Consider the following 22,369-nt stretch of genomic DNA (forward strand, 5'->3'; position numbering starts at 1 on the left):
TTTTAGTTGGTTCAGATTCTATTAGATGAGTCCTCATTCACTCTGTATTCCAAGGCTGGCCTTGAACTTGCAGCAATCCTTCAGCTTCTGCCTTTTGAATACTGAGACTATAGATCTGAGTCACCATGTCTGGCTAGTCCCATGTATTGACCTGTTATATCATGTCTTCTCTTTCCTGCTCATTCCCTGTGGCGCCCTCACCTAAGTGATAGCTCGCCTTGCAATGTCCTTCCTTCTGTATCTGTGTCTGCTTTTTGTCACTTTCAGAATCTCTTCTGCCCTCATGTTTTCTCCTTCCTTGTTTAAATCCAGTAGGCTATCATTCTCAAGGTTGCCTTGCATTTACCTTTGATTTCTGTGCCCCTGTTTACCAACCACAATACCAACCTTTGTTAAATCAAATTTTATTCTTGCATAGAGCACTCATGTAGCTGAATTTAACTGGCAAGAAAAAAAAACCTTAGATAATAACTGGTCTTAATTAAAATTCATGACATTTAACATTAAGTAGGTTATTGATGTTGCTGGGCAACCTAGCTGTATTTCTTGCCTTTCGTCCTCTTGCCTTCTTCAGTAGACAACTTTTTAAAAATTTTGTTAAGAATTCAAAGCAATTAAAAGAGATCTGTGTATGCTCATAATCATACCTGCCTCATGTATGTATGAATTTCTGCTCCAATATTAAGCCTTCTGTACTTAACCCTATGAATGAGCCCTCTGTATTTTCTAGTGGAGCCATCTACTACATGGCTACCCATCACAAGCCCTCAGTCATCCTTGTGTCTTTTGAATCTTCAATTTATGCTAGATCATGTTCATTTATGTCATGGTTAGTTCTTGTTGTCAACTTGACACACTTGAGAAGACAGAATCTCAATTGAGGAATTGCCTCCATCAGACCGGCATGTGGGCACGAGGGTACAAATTTCTGTTCTAGTTTGCTTCTCTGTCACTAGGACAAAACAGTGACCGAAAGCAACTTGGGGAAGGAAAGGATTCATTTTGTCTCACAGGCTGTAATCTGATATTAAGCAAAACCAAGGCAGGAACTTGAAACAGAAACCATGGAAGAATGCTTTTTACTGGCTTGCTTCCTCTATGTGGTAGGGTGAGAGCCTCTCTGAAGAAAGTCCAGAAGACACCATTAGTGCAGGTACAGCCTCTGTTGTAGCGGGAATTCCAGGGTTGTAGGAGTCCAGAAGAGAAGCAAAGGTTTGGGCCCCACATGGCAGAATTGGGGACTCTGAAAAGGCCAGAAGACTGAGAAAGGGGCATCCTCAGTTACAGTGACCTTAACTAGCAATCAAGAAAATTCCCCCACTGTTGCTGGTACCATCCCTGCTATGTGAGCCTGGGCAGCACAGGAAAGGTAGCTGAACAAGCCAAGGGCAGCGAGCCTGTAACAACATTCCTTTACAGTTTCTGCTTTAAGTTCCTGCCTTGGCTTTGCTTAATGGTGTGGACTGTAGCCTGTAAGCTGAAATGCATCCCACCCATTTACGTTGGGCCTGTGTTCTTTCACAGCAAAGAGGAGACAAACTAGATCAATTTAGAAAGACATGCATATATTTGCTATAATTTCTCTAGTAAAACTTAGCAAAATCAATTATCCTTGACCCACATTCCTCTTCAGTTATAGGATAATTGATTTGTTCCTTGTTACAGAAAAACTATATGAAGGAGTTTGGTGTCTTCAGTTTATCCCCCCTATTCATTTTTTAGAAGTATTGTGTGTGTGATTGTGTGTGTGTGTCTGTGTGAGATACGTGATATGATGTGTGTATGATGTATGGTGTGTGTGTGTGTGTGTGTGTGTGTGTGATTTGGTGTGTGTGTGTGTGATATGTGATGTGTGTATGTGATGTGTAATGTATGTGTAATGTGTGTGCGTGTGATATGTGTGTGATGTGTAATGTGTATGTGGTGTGTAATGTATGTGTGAAGTGTGATGTGTGTGTGTGTGTGTGTGTGTGTGTGTGTGTGTGTGTGTGTGTGTGTTGGGTATGGACGAACACATGTATTTGGGGGGTTCTGCTGCTCTATCACTCTCCACTTTACTACTTTTTGAACCAGGGTCTCTTACTGAACTTTGATTTGGACTGGCAGCCATCAAGCCCCACTGATCCTCCTGTCTCTGGTCCTCCCTACAAACTCCAAGGTTTCGGGAGCCTGCACCTGTGACTGGCCTTTTGAGTAGGTGCTGAGATCCAACTCGTGTCCCGAGCTTACACAGGAGAGCTCTTATTCAAGGAGCTATCTTGAGTAAATTTCTCAATGCCCTATTCACTCCTGAATAGCTTTAACTGTGTCAATATTTTCCCCAAGTGACTAAACTTAGCCCTGTAGTTCTAAATTTAATGGTCAGTTCTAATTCACCATCCTTGCCATTGGACGAAGTTGATCAAGTTTTCCCTCTGGAAAGCTCTGCTCACGCAATGTCAGGAAGGATGCTTTCTTGTTTCTCTTGCCTCCTCCCAGTGTTCTTTCTCCCTCTTCCCCAATCTCGTTACTGAAGTTCTCCAACATTCAGTCACAAACTACCTCTTTTTTTCTTCTGAAATGACCTTCAGCATCCCAGGCTGCCTTTGAACCCACTATATTGTTTAAGATTATCTTAAACTTCTGGTCCTCTTGCCTCCATCTCCTGAACATGCTGAGAGTTCAGTCATGTATCACTACTCTCAGTGATACAGTGTTGGGAACCAAACCCAGGCCCAAAAGTTCCCAAGGGAAATAAATAATTACCTCCCTCAGCCTTGCTGAGAAAAACTTCTTTTTGCAGTGGGGCAGAAACTCATAACTTGTCAAAATGCTGGGAATAAATGATGCTTATTCCCAAACTGGATCCCTGTGTATCACTCCTGCAAGACTTAGGAAACATTGTAGAAGAAGAGGGTAGAAATAATGTAAAAGCTGAAGGATGGAGAGGAGTGCTGTGAAAAGCTATGCTTTAAACATGGCAAGGTTGTTGCACTGGTGAATCCTAGCAGCTATAGTTACCATATACCATACTTACACAAGGATGAGCCAGTTAACGCTCCAGCAGGGATAGAGGAGGAGCCTATGAGGCCCTACCCCTCCCGGAAGAGCTATTGGCAGTTAATGGTCGCTGGGAGAAGGGAAATCATTTTTTTCTTTTTCTTTTTCTTTTTTTTTTTGTTTACTTTTTATTTTTCTTCTTTTATATTAAGAAGTTTCTGTTCATTTTACATACCAAACACAGATGCTCCTCTCCTCCCTCCTCCCGCCATCCCAAGCCTCCCCCCACTGCCCTAAGCATTCCCCCACAACCCACCTTCCATTCCAATCTCCTCTAAGGCAAGACCACCCATGGGGAGTCAGCAGAGCCTGGTACATTCAGTTGAGGCAGGTCCAAGCTCCTCCCCCTGCACCAAGACTGCAAGGTGTCCCACCATAGGCACTGGGCTCCAAAAAGCCTGCTCATGCACCAGGGATGGATCTTGATCCCATTGCCAGGGGGTCCCTTAAGCAAGTCAAGCTAAACAACTGTCTCACTTGTCTCACTTATGTGGAGGGTTTAGTCCAGTCTCATGGAGACTCCACAGCTCTTGGTCCACAGTTCATGAGTTCCCTCTAGTTTGGTTTGGTTGTCTCTGTACATTTCCCCATCATGATCTTGATGCCCCTTGCTCATAGAATCCCTCCTCTCTGTCTCTTTGACTGGACTCCTGGAGCTCGGCTTGGTGCTTGGCTGTGGATCTTTGCATCTGCTTCCATCAATTAGTGGATGGAAGCTCTATAATGACAGTTAGGATATTCACCAATCTTATTACTGGAGTAGGCCAGTTAAGGCACCCTTTCTACTATTGCTGGTAGTCTAAGGTGGAGTCAGCCTTGTGGATTCCTGGGAACTTCCCTAGCACCCTATTTCTCCCTGCTTCTATGTCTCCCTCTATCATGGTATCTTTTTCCTTGCCCTCCCACTCTGTCCCTGTTCTAACTCGACCATTCTGTTTCATTATGTTCTCATCCCTCATCCCACCACCCTCCATTATCACACCCCCACCCCCAGTTTGTTCATGGAGATCTCATCAATTCCCCTTCTCAGGGAAATCCATGCATCCCTCTTAGGAATTTCCTTGTTAGCTAGCTTCTCTGGGGTTGTGGGTTGTAGTCTGGTTATCCTTTGCTTTACATCTAGTATCCACTTATGAGTGAGTACATACCATATTTGTCCTTCTGAGTCTGGGTTCCCTCACTCAGGATGATATTTTCTAGTTCCATTCATTTGCCTGAAAATTTCATGATGTCATTGTTTTTCACTGCTGAGTAGTACTCCGTTGTGTATATGTGCCACATTTTCTTTATCCATTTTTTTGGTTGAGGGTCATGTAGGTTGTTTCCAGGTTCTGGCTATTACAAATAATGCTGCAATGAACATAGTTGAGCATGTGTCCTTGTGGTATGATTGAGCATTCCTTGGGTATATGCCCAAGAGTGGGATGGCTGGGTCTTGGGGTAGACTGGGGCAATCATTGTCTACAGTGGCATAGCTACTGAAAGGTGGCCCACGTTCCAGTCTGCACACGCTTACGCAAGCAACTCTGACTCAGCACAGCATGTCACTTGAAAAGAAAGACATGAAAAAAGGAAGGATATTTGTTGGGACGAAGGGGCTCAACCATGGTGGGGTGGGGAAAACATAGGGTAACGGGATTGCTAGGATCAAGATATAGTGTATGCATTATGGAATTGCCAAATAATGAATGAGAAATATCAGTTGAAAAGCCTAACCTTCACATGGGCCATCATGAGGGAAGTAGACTTTATCTTATGTAAAGTGGGACTACATTAGGTAAGTTTAACTGGGGGAGAGGTATGATATGATTTTCGTTTTTAAGAGATAACTGGCTGTTATGCAAGATGTTGGTTGGAAAAGAAAAAGAGTAAACAAGGAGAGTACATGGGGAGTCCTCACAATGCCAGAGGGGACAAGCAGAGCAAACTAACAGAAAATTCCTCAGAAGTTAAAGTATCACTGGAACCATAGCTCACAGAAGGACCAGAAAACCAGGTGACTATCTGCTAAAATAAAGCACTTATACAGTAGTCAGCGTTTCCTAACATGACAGAAAAAGTATCCAGAACACAAACTGTATATCAATATCAGAAACTCTGCAGGGAAAACATCGAAACAGCATGGAAGTCAAACAACACACTTCTTTAAAAAGTCCCATGGAAAAAACTGAAATACAAAAAAAAGGAATAAAAAAAATATGTGAACATACCTGAAACAGTGATACAGAAAGGAATCTACAATACTGAAATGAGTATTTTAGCAGGAAACAAATCAAGGAAATGAGTTGCTACACCAAGAAGGTAGAAATAAAGAAGGAAGGCAAGTTCCAACAAGAAAAAGGAGGAAGTGACAAAGATAGGAACAGAAGCAAAAAAAAAAAAAAAACCAAACCTGGAAAAAAGGAAATAAATTAATAGAAAAAGCATTTAAGAAAGATATTGAAAAATAATCAATTAAGTTGATAAGTATACAATATAATTGATAAGTATAAAACTGATAAAAATGAATTAGAAAAGACACAAATCATAAGTACCATAAACAAGAAAGAAGTATCTCCATCAGCTACAAAAAGATAATACAAAAATAGTTTGAGTAATGTTATATTCATAATTTCAGCAGCTTGAAAGACAAACTAATTCATCAGAAAATTCTGTCCTGTGGCTTAGAGAAAAAGTATCTTCATCAGAATATGAGCAAAATAATAGAAAAATTATTATGGATCCAACAGTGCATAAAAAGAATTATAAACCATCTTGGATTTATTCCAGTAATACAAAGTTAGATCAATTTTCAAACATCAAGCATTGGTATTTGTAACATTAGCATTTTAAATAAGAAACTTTATGATTATGTAAGTGAATATAGAAAAATAATTTAACAAAACCCACCACTCATTTACAAGAAAAACTTTACAAAAGCTAAGAATATATGGTAATTACCTCAGATGATAAGGATCATATTTAAAAAAAACTATAGCTACCATTGTACATATTTAACATAATTGCAGGAATTCTAGCCCTTTGAATAAGGCAATGAAATGAAACAAAAAAAATATAGATGAGAAAGGGAGAAAAACATCATCTCTATTTTCATATATGTTTATATGTATTTTTAAAAAGATCTCAGCATATCTATGGAAATAAGATACAACAAACTCCTGGTGTGACTAAATTAAGAAAAACTATAGCATATATTATCAAAACACAAAAATCAATTCAGTTTTGGCAGAGCAGTAATAAGCATGATGAAATAAAAATTTTAAGTGTAGTATCAGCCAGATGCAGAGGCATATGCCTGTAATATCTGCATTTGGGATACTGAGGCAGAATGAGTATAAGTATAAGACTTATACTACATGAGTATAAGACTAGCCTGAGATACATAGTGAATTCAAGACCATCCAGATCTACACAGAGGGGTTCTAATGCAACAACAGTCACAACAGACATACAAAAGAAAATCATTTATACTTTCTCCAAGGAAAATGAATTGCCTAAGAATACAGTTAACAAAACGTGTATAAATATTATGTGCTGAAAAATTAGATAAAACTACATAATTGAAGGTAAATATTGTCTTCATGATCAGAAGACTCAAAACATTACTTGAGATTGCTTTTTCAGATTGATTTGTAGATTTGATGGAATTCCCATCTCAGTGAGACTTTTGTAGACATGGAAGAGCTTATTACAAAATGTGGATTTAAAAACCACAGGCCTTGGGCAAGCTAGAGTGTTTGGAGAAGGAATAGAAAAGTGAGAGGAATCATGTCATTTAACAGTTCTTGTTTAGTTCACAGAGAGAGGAACTGGTCGAAACCAGACTCCAGGCCACTGTAGCAATACAGACAGCCCAGAAGCTGATCCTCGGACAGCTACTTGATTGACATATCACAAAGGTACCATGAAAAATCTTTTAACAAACAATTGGCTCAAAGCAATTGAGCATCTGTGAAGAAAAATTATTCTTCATCTACACTGCATGCCTTATGTAAAATTAACACAGGATGCAGCACAGATTACAATGTAAAACTATCACAACGAACATAATTTAAAGAAATGTGAAAATTTTTGATTCAACAGGAACCTTAAACCAGTGGAAAATAATTTTTTTTTGCATTTGAGTTTGCATAGGAAAAACTCATACTAAGAAATTATTTATTGAATTTCAAAATACTAGGTGTCCTTTTTTTAAAAAAAATATTTATTTTATTTAACAATATCATTCAGTTCTACATATCAGTCACGGGTTCCCCAATTCTCCGCCCTCCCATCCCCTCCCCTTACCCCTAGCCCACCCCCCATCTTCACCTCCTCTAGGGCAAATCCTCCCTCGAGGACTGAGATCAACCTGGTAAACTCAGTCCAGGGAGGTCCAGTCCCTTCCTCCCAGACTGAGCCAAGTATCCCTGCATAAGCTCCAGGTTTCAAACAGCCAACTCATGCAATGAGCACAGGACTTGGTCCCACTGCCTAGTTGCCTCCCAAACTGATCAAGCCAATCAACTGTCACACCTATTCAGAGGGCCTGATCCAGCTGGGGGCCCCTCAGCCTTTGGTTCATAGTTCATGTGTTTCCATTCGTTTGGCTATTTTTTTTCAATAATTGAGTAAAACCAAAATTTATTATAAGCCATAGCTGTCCTAGGGACCTCCATGCTATATATATAGCCTCCATGGTTCTATGGGTTGTGGTCTGATTGTTCTTTATTTTATATCTAGAATCCACTTATGAGTGAGTACATACCATGACTGACTTTCTCGGTTTGGGTTACCTCACTCAGGATCATTTTTTTCTAGTTCCATCCATTTGCCTGCAAATTTCATGCTTTCATTGTTTTTCTCTGCTGAGTAGTATTCCATTGTGTATATGTACCGCATTTTTTTCATCCATTCTTCCATTGACGGGCATCTAGGTTGTTTCCAGGTTCTGGCTATTACAAATAGTGCTGCTATGAACATAGCTGAGCATGTATCTTTATGGTATGAATCAGCATTCCTTGGGTATATGCCCAAGAGTGGGATGGCTGGGTCTTGAGGTAGTTCGATTCCTAATTTTCTGAGAAACTGCCATACTGATTTCCACAGTGGTTGTACAAGTTTACATTCCCACCAACAGTGGAGGAGTGTTCCCTTTGCTCCACATCCTCTCCAACATTGACTGTCATTGGTGTTTTTGATCCTAGCCATTCTGACAGGTGTAAGGTGGTATCTCAGAGTCGTTTTGATTTGCATTTCTCTGATGATTAAGGAGATTGAGCATTTCTTTAAATGTCTTTCAGCCATTTGAGATTCTTGTTTTGTGAATTCTCTGTTTAGCTCTTTAGCCCATTTTTTAATTGGACTGTTCAGTATTTTGATGTCTAGTTTCTTGAGTTCTTTATATACTGTGGAGATCAATCCTCTGTCAGATGTGGAGTTGGTGAAGATCTTTTCCCATTCTGTTGGCTGTCTTTTTGTCTTATTGACTGTGTCTTTTGCCCTGCAAAACCTTCTCAGTTTCGAGAGGTCCCATTTATTAATTGTTGTGCTCAGGGTCTGTGCTGTTGGTGTTTTATTTAGGAAATGGTCTCTGGTGCCAATGCGTTCAAGAGTGCTTCCTACTTTCTTTTCTATTAAGTTTAGTGTAACTGGATTTATGTTTAGGTCTTTGATCCACTTGGACTTGAGTTTTGTGCATAGTGACAGATATGGATCTATTTGTAATCTTTTACATATTGACATCCAGTTATGCCAGCACCATTTGTTGAAGATACTTTCTTTTTTCCATTGTATAGTTTTGGCTCCTTTGTCAAAAACGAGGTGTTCATATGTGCATGGACTAATGTCAGGGTCTTCAATTTGATTGCATTGGTCCGTATGTCGGTTTTTATACCAGTACCAGCTGTTTTTACTACTATAGCTCTATAGTAGAGTTTGAGGTCAGGGATGGTGATGCCTCCACAGGTTGCGCTTTATCGTATAGGATTCTTTTAGCTATCCTGGGTCTTTTGTTTTTCCATATGAAGTTGAATATTTTTCTTTCCAAGTCTGTGAAGAATTGTGTTGGGACTTTGATGGGGATTGTATTGAATCTGTAGATTGCTTTTGGTTAGATTGCCATTTTTACTATGTTAATCCTACCTATCCATGAGCATGGGAGATCCTTCCATTTTCTGATATCTTCTTCAATTTCTTTCTTTAGAGATTTAAAGTTCTTGTCAAAAAGGTCCTTCACTTGTTTAGTTAGTGTTATCCCAAGGTATTTTATATTATTTGTGGCTATTGTAAAGGGTGATGTTTCTATGACTTCTTTCTCGGCCCTTTTATCATTTGTGTATAGGAGGGTTACTGACTTTTTTGAGTTGATCTTGTATCCTGCCACTTTACTGAAGGAGTTTATCAGCTGTAGGAGTTCCCTGGTAGAGTTTTTGGGGTCACTTATGTATACTATCATATCATCTGCAAATAGTGAAAGTTTGACTTCTTCCTTGCCAATTTGTATCCCTTTGATCTCCTTTTGTTGTCTTATTGCTCTAGCTAGAACTTCTAGTACTATATTGAATAAATATGGGGAGAGTGGACAGCCTTGTCTTGTTCCTGAATTTAGTGGTATCGCTTTGAGCTTCTCTCTGTTTAGTTTAATTTGATATTTGCTGTTGGCTTGCTATAAATTGCTTTTATTATGTTTAGAAATGTTCCTTGTATTTCTGATCTTTCTAAGACCTTTATCATGAAGGGGTGTTGGATTTTGTCAAAGGCTTTTTCAGCATCTAAGGAGATGATCATGTGGTTTTTTTTCTTTCAGTTTGTTTATATGGTGTATTACATTGACTGATTTTCGTATGTTGAACCATCCTTGCATCCCTGGGATGAATCCTACTTGGTCGTGATGGATAATTGTTTTGATGTATTCTTGGATTCTGTTTGCCAATGTTTTGTTGAGTATTTTTGCATCAATGTTCATGAGGGAGATTGGTCTGTAGTTCTCTTTCTTTGTTGCATCTTTGTGTGGTTTGGGTATTAGGGTAATTGTAGCCTCATAAAAAGAGTTTGGTAGTATTCCTTCTGTTTCTATTGTGGAACACTTTGAAGAGTATTGGTATTAGTTCTTCTTTGAAAGTCTGGTAGAATTCTGCACTGAAACCATCTAGTCCTGGGCTTTTTTTGGTTGGGAGACTTTTGATGACTGTTTCTATTTCTTTAGGGGTTATTGGTCTATTTAAATGGTTTATCTGGTCTTGATTTAATTTTGGTATTTGGTATTTATCCAGAAAATTGTCCATTTCTTCCTGGTTTTCCATTTTTGTGGAGTACAGGTTTTTGAAGTATGATCTGATGATTCTCTGGATTTCCTCGTTGTCTGTTGTTATGTTTCCCTTTTCATTTCTGATTTTGTTAATTTGGGTGCTCTCTCTTTGCCTTTTGGTTAATTTGGCTAGGGGTTTGACTATCTTGTTCATTTTTTCAAAGAACCAATTCTTTGTTTCATTGATTTTTTTGTATTGTTCTCTTGTTTTCTATTTCGTTGATTTCAGCCCTCAATTTGATTATTTCCTGGCGTCTATTTCTCCTGGGTGAGTTTGTTTCTTTTTGTTCTAGGGCTTTCAGTTGTGCTGTTAATTCATTGGTATGGGATTGCTCCATCTTCTTTATGTGTGCATTTAGAGCTATGCGTTTTCCTCTTAGTACTGCTTTCATAGTGTCCCATAAGTTTGGGTATGTTGTACTTTCATTTTCATTGAATTCTAGGAAATCTTTAATTTCTTTCTTTATTTCTTCCTTGACCCATTGATGTTTCAGGTGGACATTATTCAGTTTCCATGAGTTTGTGGGTTTTCTATAATTTTTGTTGTTGTTGAGGTCTAACTTTAAGGCATGGTGGTCTGATAAGATACAGGAGGTTATTCCAATTTTTTTTGTATCTGTGGAGATTTGTTTTGTGTCAAAGCATGTGGTCAATTTTTGAGAAGGTTCCATGGGGTGCTGAGAAGAAGGTATATTCTTTTGTGTTAGGATGGAATGTTCTGTAGATATCTATTAAGTCCATTTGAGTCATAACATCTGTTCCTTTATTTCTTTGTTAAGTTTCAGTCTAGTAGATCTATCTTTTGGTGAGAGTGGTATGTTAAAATCTCCCACTACTAATGTGTGGGGTTTGATGTTTGTTTTATACTTTAGTAGTGTTTCTTTTATGAATGTGGGTGCTTTTGTATTTGGAGCATAAATGTTTAGAATTGAGACTTCATCTTGGTGGATTTTCCCGTGATAAATATGTAATGTCCATCCTGATCTCTTTTGATTGATTTTAGTTTGAAGTATATTTTATTAGATATTAGGATAGCTACACCAGCTTGTTTCTTGGGTCCATTTGCTTGGAAAACCTTTTCCCAGCCCTTTACTCGGAGGTAGTGTCTCTCTTTGAAGTTAAGGTGTGTTTCTTGTATGCAGCAGATGGATGGGTCCTGTTTTCTTATCAATTCTGTTAGCCTGTGTCTTTTTATAGGTGAGTTGAGACCATTGATATTGATGGATATTAATGCCCAGTGATTGTTAATTCCTGTTATTTTTTGTGGCTGTGTTGTGTTGTCCTTCTTTGGTGTAGGTTGGTGTGGGATTATCTATTGCTTGATTTTTCATGGATGTTTTAGCTTCTTTCGGTTGTATTTTCCCTTCTAGTGCTTTCTGTAGGGTTGGGTTTGTGGACAGGTATTGATTAAATCTGGTTTTATCCTGGAATATTTTGTTTACTCTGCCTATGGTGATTGAGAGTTTTGCTGGGTATAGTAGTCTGGGTTGGCATCCGTGGTCTCTTAGTGTCTGCATAAGATTTGTCCATGATCTTCTAGCTTTCATATCTCTATTGAGAAGTCTGGTGTTATTCTGATGGGTTTGCCTTTATATGTTACTTGGTCTTTTTCCTTTGCGGCTCTTAATATTTTTTCTTTGTTCTGTGTGTTTAGTGTTTTGATTATTATGTGGCGAGGGGATTTTTTTTTTTTTTTTTGGATCCAGCCTATTTGGTGTTCTGTAAGCTTCTTGTATCTTCATAGGTATTTCTTTCTTTAGGTTAGGAAAGTTTTCTTCTATGATTTTGTTGAATATATTTTCTGTGCCTTTGAGTTGGTATTCTCCTTCTTCTATCCCTATTATTCTTAGGTTTGGTCTTTTCATGGTGTCCCAAATTTCCTGGATGTTTTGTGTTACGACTTTTTTGTCTTTAGTATTTTCTTTGACTGACGAATCTATTTTCTCTATTGTGTCTTCAGTGTCAGAGATTCTCTGTTCCATCTCTTGCAATCAGTTGGGTATGCTTGTTTCTGTAGTTCCTGTTGTTTAGTCAGGATTTCTATTTCCAGCATTCCCTCAGCATGTGTTTTCTTTATTGTCTTGAATTCATTTTTCAGATCTTGGAATGTTTCTTTCATCTGTTTAATTGCTTTTTCTTGGCTTTCTTTGATTTCTTCCCATTTTTTGTTCATTTTCTCTTCCATTTCTTTAAGGGAGTTTTTTATTTCCTCTTTAATGGAGTTTTTCATGACCTTTTTAAGGGAATTTTTTATTTCCTCTTTAAGGGAATGTTTTATTTCTTCTTTAAGGGCCTCTATCATCTTCTTAAAGTCGTTTTTAGGGTTGATTTCTTCTGTTTCTTCTGTCTTGGTATGGTCAGGTCTTGCAGGTGTAGAATTACTAGGTTCTGATGTTGCCATATATTTCTTTATGTTGTTGCCTGTATTTTTGCACTGGCGTCTTCTACTCATCTCTTCCTCTGCTCGGTGCAGGTGGTGTCTGTGTCTGAGAGTGCCTCCCTTGTTCTAATTTTTAGTCTTGGTTCAGTAGGAGTTCTTGGTTAAATTGGTGCTATTGGGCTGTTTCTTCATGGGCAGCTGATTTCAGTTGGTGAAGTATATGATTCTGGAGATCTGGTTTGGTGGCTGGGCAGCGCCTTCTTCTGTGTTCCCAGGTCATGTTTTGTTCATTCGTCAACTCCTCAGCTGATTTTGTTTCTTCAGACTTCAAACTGTAGGGATCTGAATCCTCTCCCGGATGGATTTCAGCTGAGCAGGGTAGTCTCACCAACACCTCCAAGTTTTTGGGTTTTGCAGGATCAGCAGCTGGGCCCTGGGTTGTCCTCAGACGGAGTATTCAGATTCATTCTGGTTCCGTCCCACGGAGATAGCTTCTTCCCTGGGTGTTGGGATTAGAGGCGTCCCTGCCTCTGCTTGTCGCTGCTGCCGGGCTACCTCTGCAGGCCGCCGCTGAGCCTGTATGTCCCTGTCGGCTGAGGCTGCTGGGCCTGTCTACCTCTGCGGGCCTACCTGCCTCTGCTTGTCGCCGCTGTGGTGCCTGTCTACCGGAAAACAATTTTTAATAGTAACAAAGAATCAAAAGGATTAGGTCAATCTCCTGTAATTTATTTGTCAACGTAATGGACTCTCAATAAATTGCCATCAGAATTTAGTTTGTATGATTAATGTTGTGAGTAAGTTGCACATGTTGCTTTTAAAATTTGTACGAAATGATATGAATAACAACCAAAAAAACCAAGAAGAAGAATGGCTGTGTATAACTGAAATTTAAAAGTTATGAGTGTAAATGCTATTGACCAATTGAATGAATACAGAAATGTGATTGAATTGAAATTTTGTGACTATACTAAGATTCCCACAATGTAAGTTGTTCCAGTTTGAAATGGGAAAAAAAAGAATGTTTTGTCACTGGAAATGTTATCATGAAAAGAAAAAGCTTGAATCCCAGGAAATGCCAGTATTTAAAGTCAAATAGGAATTACCATCAATAAGGAAATCAACTGTGGTAAGGCTGAGTTTAACATGGCCATTATGCAGAGTGAGAACTTGGAATACATAGCTCTAAATGGGAAGTCTCTATCAAATTCCTCCTTTCAGGGCTCAGGGAATCCCATAGAAGAGGAGGCAGAAAGAGTGTAAGAGCCAGAGGGGAATGAAGGACATGAGGAGAACAAGGCCCTCTAAATCAACCGAGGAAACCTCATATGAACTCACAGAGACTGAAGCAACAAGCACAGGGCAAGGATGGGTCTGTCCCAGGTCTTCTGTATATATATATTATAGCTTTCAGTTTAGTATTTTGTGTGACCCCTGAAAGTATTAATGAATAGGTTGTCTCTGATGCTTGTGACCACTTTGGGCTCTTTTCCTTCTGTTGGTTTCCCTTGTCCAACTTTGATATGGGGGTTCTATATTTTATCTTATTATATTTTATTTTGTTGCATTTGGTTATCTCTTAGAAGCCTGTTCTATCCTATGAGAGACAGAAAGGGGAAAGATCCAGATGGGAGGAGGAAGCAGGGAGGACCTGGGAGGAGTGAAGGGAGGGGAAATTGTAACCAAGATATATTTTTAAAAAAAGGCGGGGGGGAAGTACTTAGACAATTATATATATTTTCTGGATAAAAAGAGAATCTACTTGAGATAGCAGGAGGAGAGGAATTAAATTGCCCACTGTGAGCTTAACTTGCCCCTTCAGAGAAAAGCAAGGAAGCAAGGGGCAGATGGCCAGCATGTCTACTGTATATTAGGTATTTCTAGGCTGACTTCCTTCTTCAAGAAATAAGGCCTCTCCTAAAGTGCAGGTCTAATCAACAATTTCGAAAAGACAATCATCTTTTCAAATGTCATAAAAACGCATCAGGCCATATATGTACTTGGATAATGCTTGGAAAAACTGAAAAAAGCACAGTTTCTGGAATGTGACCATGGATAGACAGAATGCTCCTCTTCTAGCTTTGATTGACAAACTCAAATATGTAAAAATATACGTTGTCATCACCATAATCCCCACATTCTCCATTCTCCCTCCAATTCCCATTTCCCTTGGTCCTTACAGTTCCCCTCTTTACACTTGTATCTTTTGTTGTTTTGTTATTGGTACTCACTGATTTGGGGCCCTGTATTTTAACAGTCTTTTCTTAGTACTTTTTCTTTCTTAGCAAGAAAATAAATCTCTGTCAACCCAATAGATGTATTGGTCATTGGAGCTAGACCTGCGCAGAAACAGGAAAAGGCCCTCTTTCTAACTAGGAAGATGGAAAATCTCACCCTACATATCAGATGGAGGTATAGCTGGCAGACAGGATTGACCTCCAGTAAGGGAGATTTGAACTCCATTCTGATGGAGACTTGTGTACTATGGGAGAGCTATACTTTTAAAATGGGATTTTCTATTCAAGGGCAATAAGATTATGGCAGGAGCTTTTTTTCCTGAAGGTTCCAAATGAGAAGTAAATGATTTCTGAATTTCCAAAGAAACAAACTCTGGGTAGAAATCTTGTGGGCAGTAATCTAATGCTTCTCCTCTTTTTCCAATTGTTATTGTTATTCCACATTGTTCTAGGAGGTGTTATTTGTCCTGGGGAAGAACCAGAATAAGCCATAAGGGAAGCCAACTGCATTTAAAACAGACTTTTAAAAACTTATAACTGAAACATTTTTATTAAAAACTGAAACAGGTTTTAAGTTTAGCAGACTTTTCTAGAGGGGAAATCCTTTTGTAGTTTGGAGAGAATGATTTTGAATATCAAAATCTGAGCGCTAAAATATTCTATATGTGGAAAACACAATGTGAGTTTGTATAGCTGGAAGATTTCCTGTGTCCTGCCTGGCCTGAGGTCAGGACAAATATCTCACCCACAGTCCCGCTGCCCTTTATAAAGTAATCACACAGAGGCTTAATATTATTTATAACTGCTCCTCCATTAGCTCAGGCTTACTACTCACTAGCTCTTACACTTAAACTCAGCTCATTTCTGTTAATCTATATGTTGCCATGTGTTCCGTGGCTTTACCTGTGTGCCATTACCTGCTACTCCCTGGAGAGCAGGCTGGTATCTCCTCACTCAGCCTTCCTCTTCCCAGTTCTCCTTGTCCGCTTATCCCCCCTATACTACCTGCCTGGCTACTGGCCAATCAGCACTGTATTTATCAACAGACTAGAGCAACACATTCTCAGCATACAGAGTGACATCACCCATCAAGTATGTAGCTGAGAAGAATTTGGGGTTTTCTGTTTGAATAACATAAAGACATACAACCTTTGGCAAAGACAACATTGCAGTCAGTGGGATACTGAGGAAGGCAGACTCTTGCTCCTGCCACCAGCTAAACCTTGATGCCCTTATCAAGGACTGAAAGGAATCAGTGCATCAGAGGAGTATGAATGTTCCTCACATTCCAGAGAAGCCTCTCAGAAAGGCTTGAGTCCTGGCAGGGAGGGGTAGGTAAGTGAGGTGTTAGGTGAATGGTTTGAGGATATGCCAAGTTGACTCCATTCACTACATCATAGAACCACAAGTACAGCTGAACAGTCTAAGACTATAAAAGGGTGATGGAGAGATGGTGGACACAGAATGGCCCCAGGCTCTCCACAAGCAAGACATGAAGTGCAAGAATCACACTGATGAAAGACCACAGAAATACCAAAGTCCTCTCAATGTTTGACACTAAGGTTGACTGTGGGTCATGTATCTTCCTGGAATCTGACAAGCAGAGGTAGACATGAGCATGGATGAGGTTTCTTTTCCTCCAGGCTAGGAAATGTTGCCCAGAACTGGATTCACTACAGGGCATTGTGAGGAAAATTAGAAGGAAAGCAAAGAGCAGAACCCCAAATTCATTTTTTACTCAGCCTGGATTACTCATCATTGACTGACTGGGTTTCCATGAAAAATCTAGGTAATTTTTCCTCCATCAGGACTATTAGGGATTCTGAATGAAAAGGCAGACAGAAAGGGGAACTTTCTTAGATTTATTTCCCTGCATACATGGTGTATCACATGCACATATTTTATTTGATATTTCTGTATTTTGACAACATTTTACAAAGAGAATTATGTATACTCATGTATTCTTTGTAGTTATTGAAGTTAATTTCTTGATATAATAAAACACTTTTATTTGCTCAATAATTATGCCCTCCAATTACTAAGTTTTATTCGTCACTTATGTCTTCCCACAAATTGAATCTAAAATTTACCTCTATTGTTCTCTTTTTTCATTTTTTGAGGTAAGGAAGAGTAAATAGTCTGTTATTGTTTCATTTCTAACTCAGTTTAATTGAATTTTATGGGAGTCTTCATGTCAGAATTCCTGACTATTTACATTGCTCAGTTTTTCAGCAGTAATGGAATCATCTAATTTATTTCACAAAGGAGCTGTCCTGGTGGGAATTTCCACCAAATTCCTTTTCCTTGCCCTGATAACTTGGCTTACAAGTGGAAGAGGGAGGCTCCATTAGAAAGACTTCTGCTAAATTCCTTCTGCCCCTCTAACCCTCCTCACCATGGCATCTCACAATTTGACTCAACTCTCAGGAAGTTCTCAGAAGATTTCTTCCTAACCTTTCCTTCTTTGCCAGTTTTAGAGAATTCTCAGTGATCGTCTCCCTCGAGTCTCCTCTTCCTTTCTGAGACTTAGTTTCTTTTCTATGAAGGCTGCTTTATTATTAGTCCCCCCCCCATACTGCTCTCCACCATCTGACTTCTCATCAATAAGAAGCAAAGAATAGACCAAGTCACTTGCATTCAGATGAAATGGCCAAACTCCCATGGCTATCCTATGTTGATTAGAAAGGTTTTCCATTTGATGTTCCCTTTCCTCTATACTGCCTCTCCTTATTCCCCTACATTAGTAGTTCTACCTGTTGCAGATAGTAATTGTGGAGTTACTTTGGAGTTCCATGTGTGGCTGCTTGAAGATAGTTTGTCTGGAAAGTTTTAGCTCATTACAAATTCATTTCTTAAAAGGTCTCTTTAGTTTTGCATTGCTTATCTTATTAAAACACAAGGCAGTTAGATGTCTGTACTTATCCTTTCTATTCACCACTTGCTCAAACATCTATCTAATTTATATTAAGAGAATATTCCATTGAGTAATGTTTAATGTGTTTTTTATAATTTAGCAAGAAATAGATTGGTCCCTTTAAATTTAAGCTCAAAATGAACATAAGATCATACTTTGACCTTGTAATTATCTTCTGGAGTAGGGCCAATGGCTGTCTGTGCACAGGTCTTGCAAATGACCTGTGTTTTTATTATGTTAACAATGAGGGTAAAGAAATGTAACACAATTATTAGAGGCTGGCTCACAGCTCTTCTTTAGTCCTGGCCTTGACCCTTGCTATGACATATGAGACTTCTAATCACACGAGATCCTGGCTTTATAACTTTATGTATCATGTTCCATATGAAAAAGATGAAATTATTTGCTCATAAATTAGCAACTATGATAGGGATTTCCTACCCAATACTTTCCTCAGAGCATCCTGGACCTCTTTGTTTCTCAGACTATACACAACAGGGTTTAGTAGAGGTGTTATAACAGTGTAAGTCACTGAAATCAGCTGGTCCTGGTCTCTGGTGTTCTCTGACTTGGGCTTGAAGTAGACAATGGAGGCACAACCATAATGGATCACTACCACAGTGAGGTGGGAGCTGCAGGTGGCGAAAGTTTTCTTCCAGCCATCAGCTGAGGCAATCTTGAGAATAGTGGAAATAATGAGGACGTAGGAGATAAACAGGAAAGTGGCAGGTGCTGTGATTACTAGGAGGGTAAGAGCTAATGTCAAGATGTCATTGATGACTGGCACTGCACAGGCCAGATTCAAAACAGGTCGGACATCACAGAAGAAATGTTCAATCAGTGAGTGGCAAAAGGGCAGCCTGAAAATGGACATCACCTGAACTAGAGAGAGAAAGAACCCTGTGGCACAAATCGAAGATGCCAGAATGACACACACTCTCCAGTTCATGACGATGCTATAACGAAGTGGGTTGCAGATGGCCACATAGCGATCATAGCCCATGACTGCTAGCAGGAGACAGTTGTTGATTCCAAATCCAAGGAAAAAAAAGAGCTGTGTCCCACAGCACTCCAGGGAGATGGTTTGGCTCAAACCCACAAGGCTCCCAAGCATTCGTGGGATGATGACCAGGGAATAGAAGGTCTCTGAAGTGGAGAGAACACTTAAGAAGAAATACATGGGGGTGTGAAGGTGGTGGTCAATACGGATAATGGTCACAATGATGACATTGCCAGCCAGAGTCAGGATGTATAGGGCAAGGAAGACAACAAATAGTATGAATTGGTATTCTTGGAAATTGGAGAAACCTTGGAAAACAAACTCTCTTACCCCCGTGAAGTTGGCTCTCTTCATTTCAGATCTGAAAGATAAAGAGAAGGTCAACACTATGTCTTAGTGTCAGAGATGACTCTGAGTATACTGCAGAGTGAAGATCCTGTATAGCAGAGTCAGTTCAAAACTCCATGGATGGAGCTGTATGGAAGTTCAATCCATAAAGTCTTCATCTCCAAAACGTGGCTCCCTACATCCAATCACTATAACTTACATTTTAAAATATATACAAATAAAAGCCAGGTATGGTGGCATGCGCTTTTAAAAAGTTACTTGGATTTTATTGAAAATAGATTCTTCTCTCATATAATACATCCTGACCACAGTTTCCCTTCCTTCTACTCCTACCAGCTCCCTCCAACCCCCTTGTCTCTCAGAACCACCCATCTCTGTTTCCTCTTCAGAAAAGAGCAAGCCTCTAAGAGATGACAGCCAAACAGGACAAAACAAGATACAGGAAATCAAGGCAAAAGTCATATTGAGGCCGGACAAGGCAACCCAATAGGAGAAGAAATGTCCTAAGGGCTGGCAAAAGAATCAGAGATACATCTACTTGACTGTTAAGAGTCCCAGGGCAACACCAACCTACCAGCTATAACATATACACAGAGGACTTTCGTGCAGACCCACATAGCCCTCACGCTTGCCTCTTCAGTCTCTGTGAGCCCATACAAGTCCTGCTTAGTGGATTCTTTGGCCAGTTCTCCTTGCAGCCTCTACACACTATGATCCCTGTAATCTTTCCACACCCTCTTTCATGGGGTTAGGACTTCCAATTTAGACTCTCTCTCTTCATCAGGTTTGGCTGTGGATCTCAAACTCACTCCCATCTTCTGCCTCTCTGATGGGGCCATGTGCTTGTAATCCCAGAATTGGGAAGGTAGAGACAGGAAGATCCTTGGGGATCACAGCCAGTCAGATTAGCCTCAATTAGTTCCAAGCCAATGAAAGACTCTGTTAGAAAATTAAAAAAAAATAAACAAAACAAAGAGGATGATATCTAGGGAGCAGCTGAGATTGGCACCTGGCCTCCATGCAGGCACACACATGCACACATGCCTGCACATAATGTGTACTTTCACATACAAGAGCACACACACCCAAATGAAATTAAAAACAAAACAAGGCTGGGCAGTGTTGGTGCACACCTTTAATTCCAGCACTTGAGAGACAGAGGCAGGCAGATCTCTGAGTTGGAAGCCAGCCTGGTCTCCAGAGGATGTTCCAGGACAGCCAGGACTACACAGAGAAACCCTGTCTTGAAAACAAAAACAAAATAAACAAATAATGACCAACTCATTCCTTCATAAATGATAGACTGAGTCATTGGACTACAACTAAAGATAGAATTTAATTAGTTTTATTCAAGAACCTGATTTAAAGCATGCTGATCAAGTACATGTTGATCCTTTTTAGAAATTATAGAAATAATTGCTTATATTCCATGAAATTGGTATCGAAAATTTTCTTAAAATTAAGTTATCTTTAAAAAGATAACTACATTCTTAGTAGAGAGTAATCAAATTAGAAAATTAAAAAAATAGCTTAAAAAAGTCTATGTTTGGAATTCTAACCCATGGTTACAAGAGCTCATTATGATAACTGGGAACTATTTAGAACCAAATAGTAATAAAATAATATTATACCAAAACATAGAAGATGTTCATAGCAGATTATTAGAGTTAAATTTGTACTTTAAGATGTTCATTTTTAAAAGAGGCTAATACTAACCAGTAGAATGTCCCATCTCATTAAATTATAAAATAATAAAGACAAAAAGTAGAAAGAAAAATAATAGGAATTGGATGGTACTAACATAAAAAAGAATAAAATTATAAGGCATATAAAGGTAAATGTTTATAAGTTTGAATGTAGGATGCTAGTGAAATTGATCAAGAAAATAAGAGAAGACATGAATAAACTTTCATAATAATAAATAAAAGAACATAAGTAGGGAAGATTCAGAGTAAAAAGAATAAAAGTAGCTTCACAATTTTATTTCAATGTATTTTTAGTAAAATGAAATGGTTATACTCCCAGGAATAAGTTAGTTACCAATATACAATATTTAATTGAGAAAACTTATACCTGGCACCATTATTGAGCCAAAAACCTGTGGATAGAGAGGTTCTAAGCCCCAGGAGAGGACTTACAACAATTATTCACACACACACACACACACACACATACACACACACACACACACACACACACACACACACACACACAACTGAATCCTAATGACTTATTCTTATAGTCATAGATGAATGCATATCTCAACCCTCATCAGACAACTGTCTATTCATAGTAGATGGTAATTCACACAGATATGTACATCTGTCTGAGGTTTAGAATAAGCTCATAGAATGCTCATCTATATCACCTCCCAAGGCCCAGGAATCATTGCAGCAGAAAAGGCAGAAAGTCTGTAAGAGCCAGAGGTGGTCAGTGAACACAGGGAAACAGTGTCCTTCAGACACAATGGGACAGCTGCACATAAGAAGTCAGAGCAATTGTTACATACACAATCCTTGTACAAGCTCAGACCAAATATCAACACAGAAAAAGGAGGTATATATGAAATCCCACCCAAGCAGAGGAGCTATTGGAAATTGATAGCTTCTTGAAGAAGAAGAGTCAGTTTTCTTTAAGACTTAATGCTGTCTCTGGTAAGTTGACCATAAATCAGTGGAAAGTCACACATCTAAGAATATAAGAGAAAAACAAATTGGACTTGATAGGTTAAAAAAAGGATACAAATTTGTGTGGACATGGAAGAGGTATATCTGGAAGCAGATGGGGAGGGGTGACAATGATCAAAACATTGTGTGAACTTCTCAAGAATCAATTAGAGACAAATAAACCAAACCTCCAAGAAGCCCCATTTCTTGGTCAAACTTAATTCTCAACTTGACACAGCCTAGAGTCATCTAAAGGAGAAACCTCAATTGAAGAATTGACTAGATCAAGTTTGTCTGTGGTCATGTCTTTGAGAGGCTGTCTAAATTAATGTAGGAAAGCCCAGCCCACGGAGGGCAACACAAATTCTCTGGTAAAAAAAAAAAATGCAATCAAAATTCAGGGCTGTGGAGCCCAGTCCCTGTGGATACATCTACATAACACTCAAGAACCGAGGCTTACCCAAAGAGGGTGCAGATTAAGATTAGGGACTTTGCTATGA

At 39.1% G+C, this 22,369-nt stretch overlaps 1 protein-coding gene and 1 long non-coding RNA gene across 2 annotated transcripts in view; one reads left to right on the plus strand and one right to left on the minus strand.

Annotated features, from left to right (window-relative positions):
- The window catches only part of LOC143267833 (uncharacterized), a 47,440-nt gene that overhangs the window by 17,961 nt on the left and 7,110 nt on the right, over positions 1-22,369 (plus strand). The window lies entirely within an intron of this gene.
- LOC102925721 (olfactory receptor 10J1-like) lies at positions 18,277-19,209 on the minus strand. The gene has a single exon (XM_042270447.2). It carries the CDS (start codon positions 19,207-19,209, stop codon positions 18,277-18,279), a length of 933 nt encoding a protein of 310 aa, XP_042126381.2.

This window comes from Peromyscus maniculatus, chromosome 11 (assembly GCF_049852395.1).
Source record: "Peromyscus maniculatus bairdii isolate BWxNUB_F1_BW_parent chromosome 11, HU_Pman_BW_mat_3.1, whole genome shotgun sequence".
Lineage (NCBI taxonomy): Eukaryota > Metazoa > Chordata > Mammalia > Rodentia > Cricetidae > Peromyscus > Peromyscus maniculatus.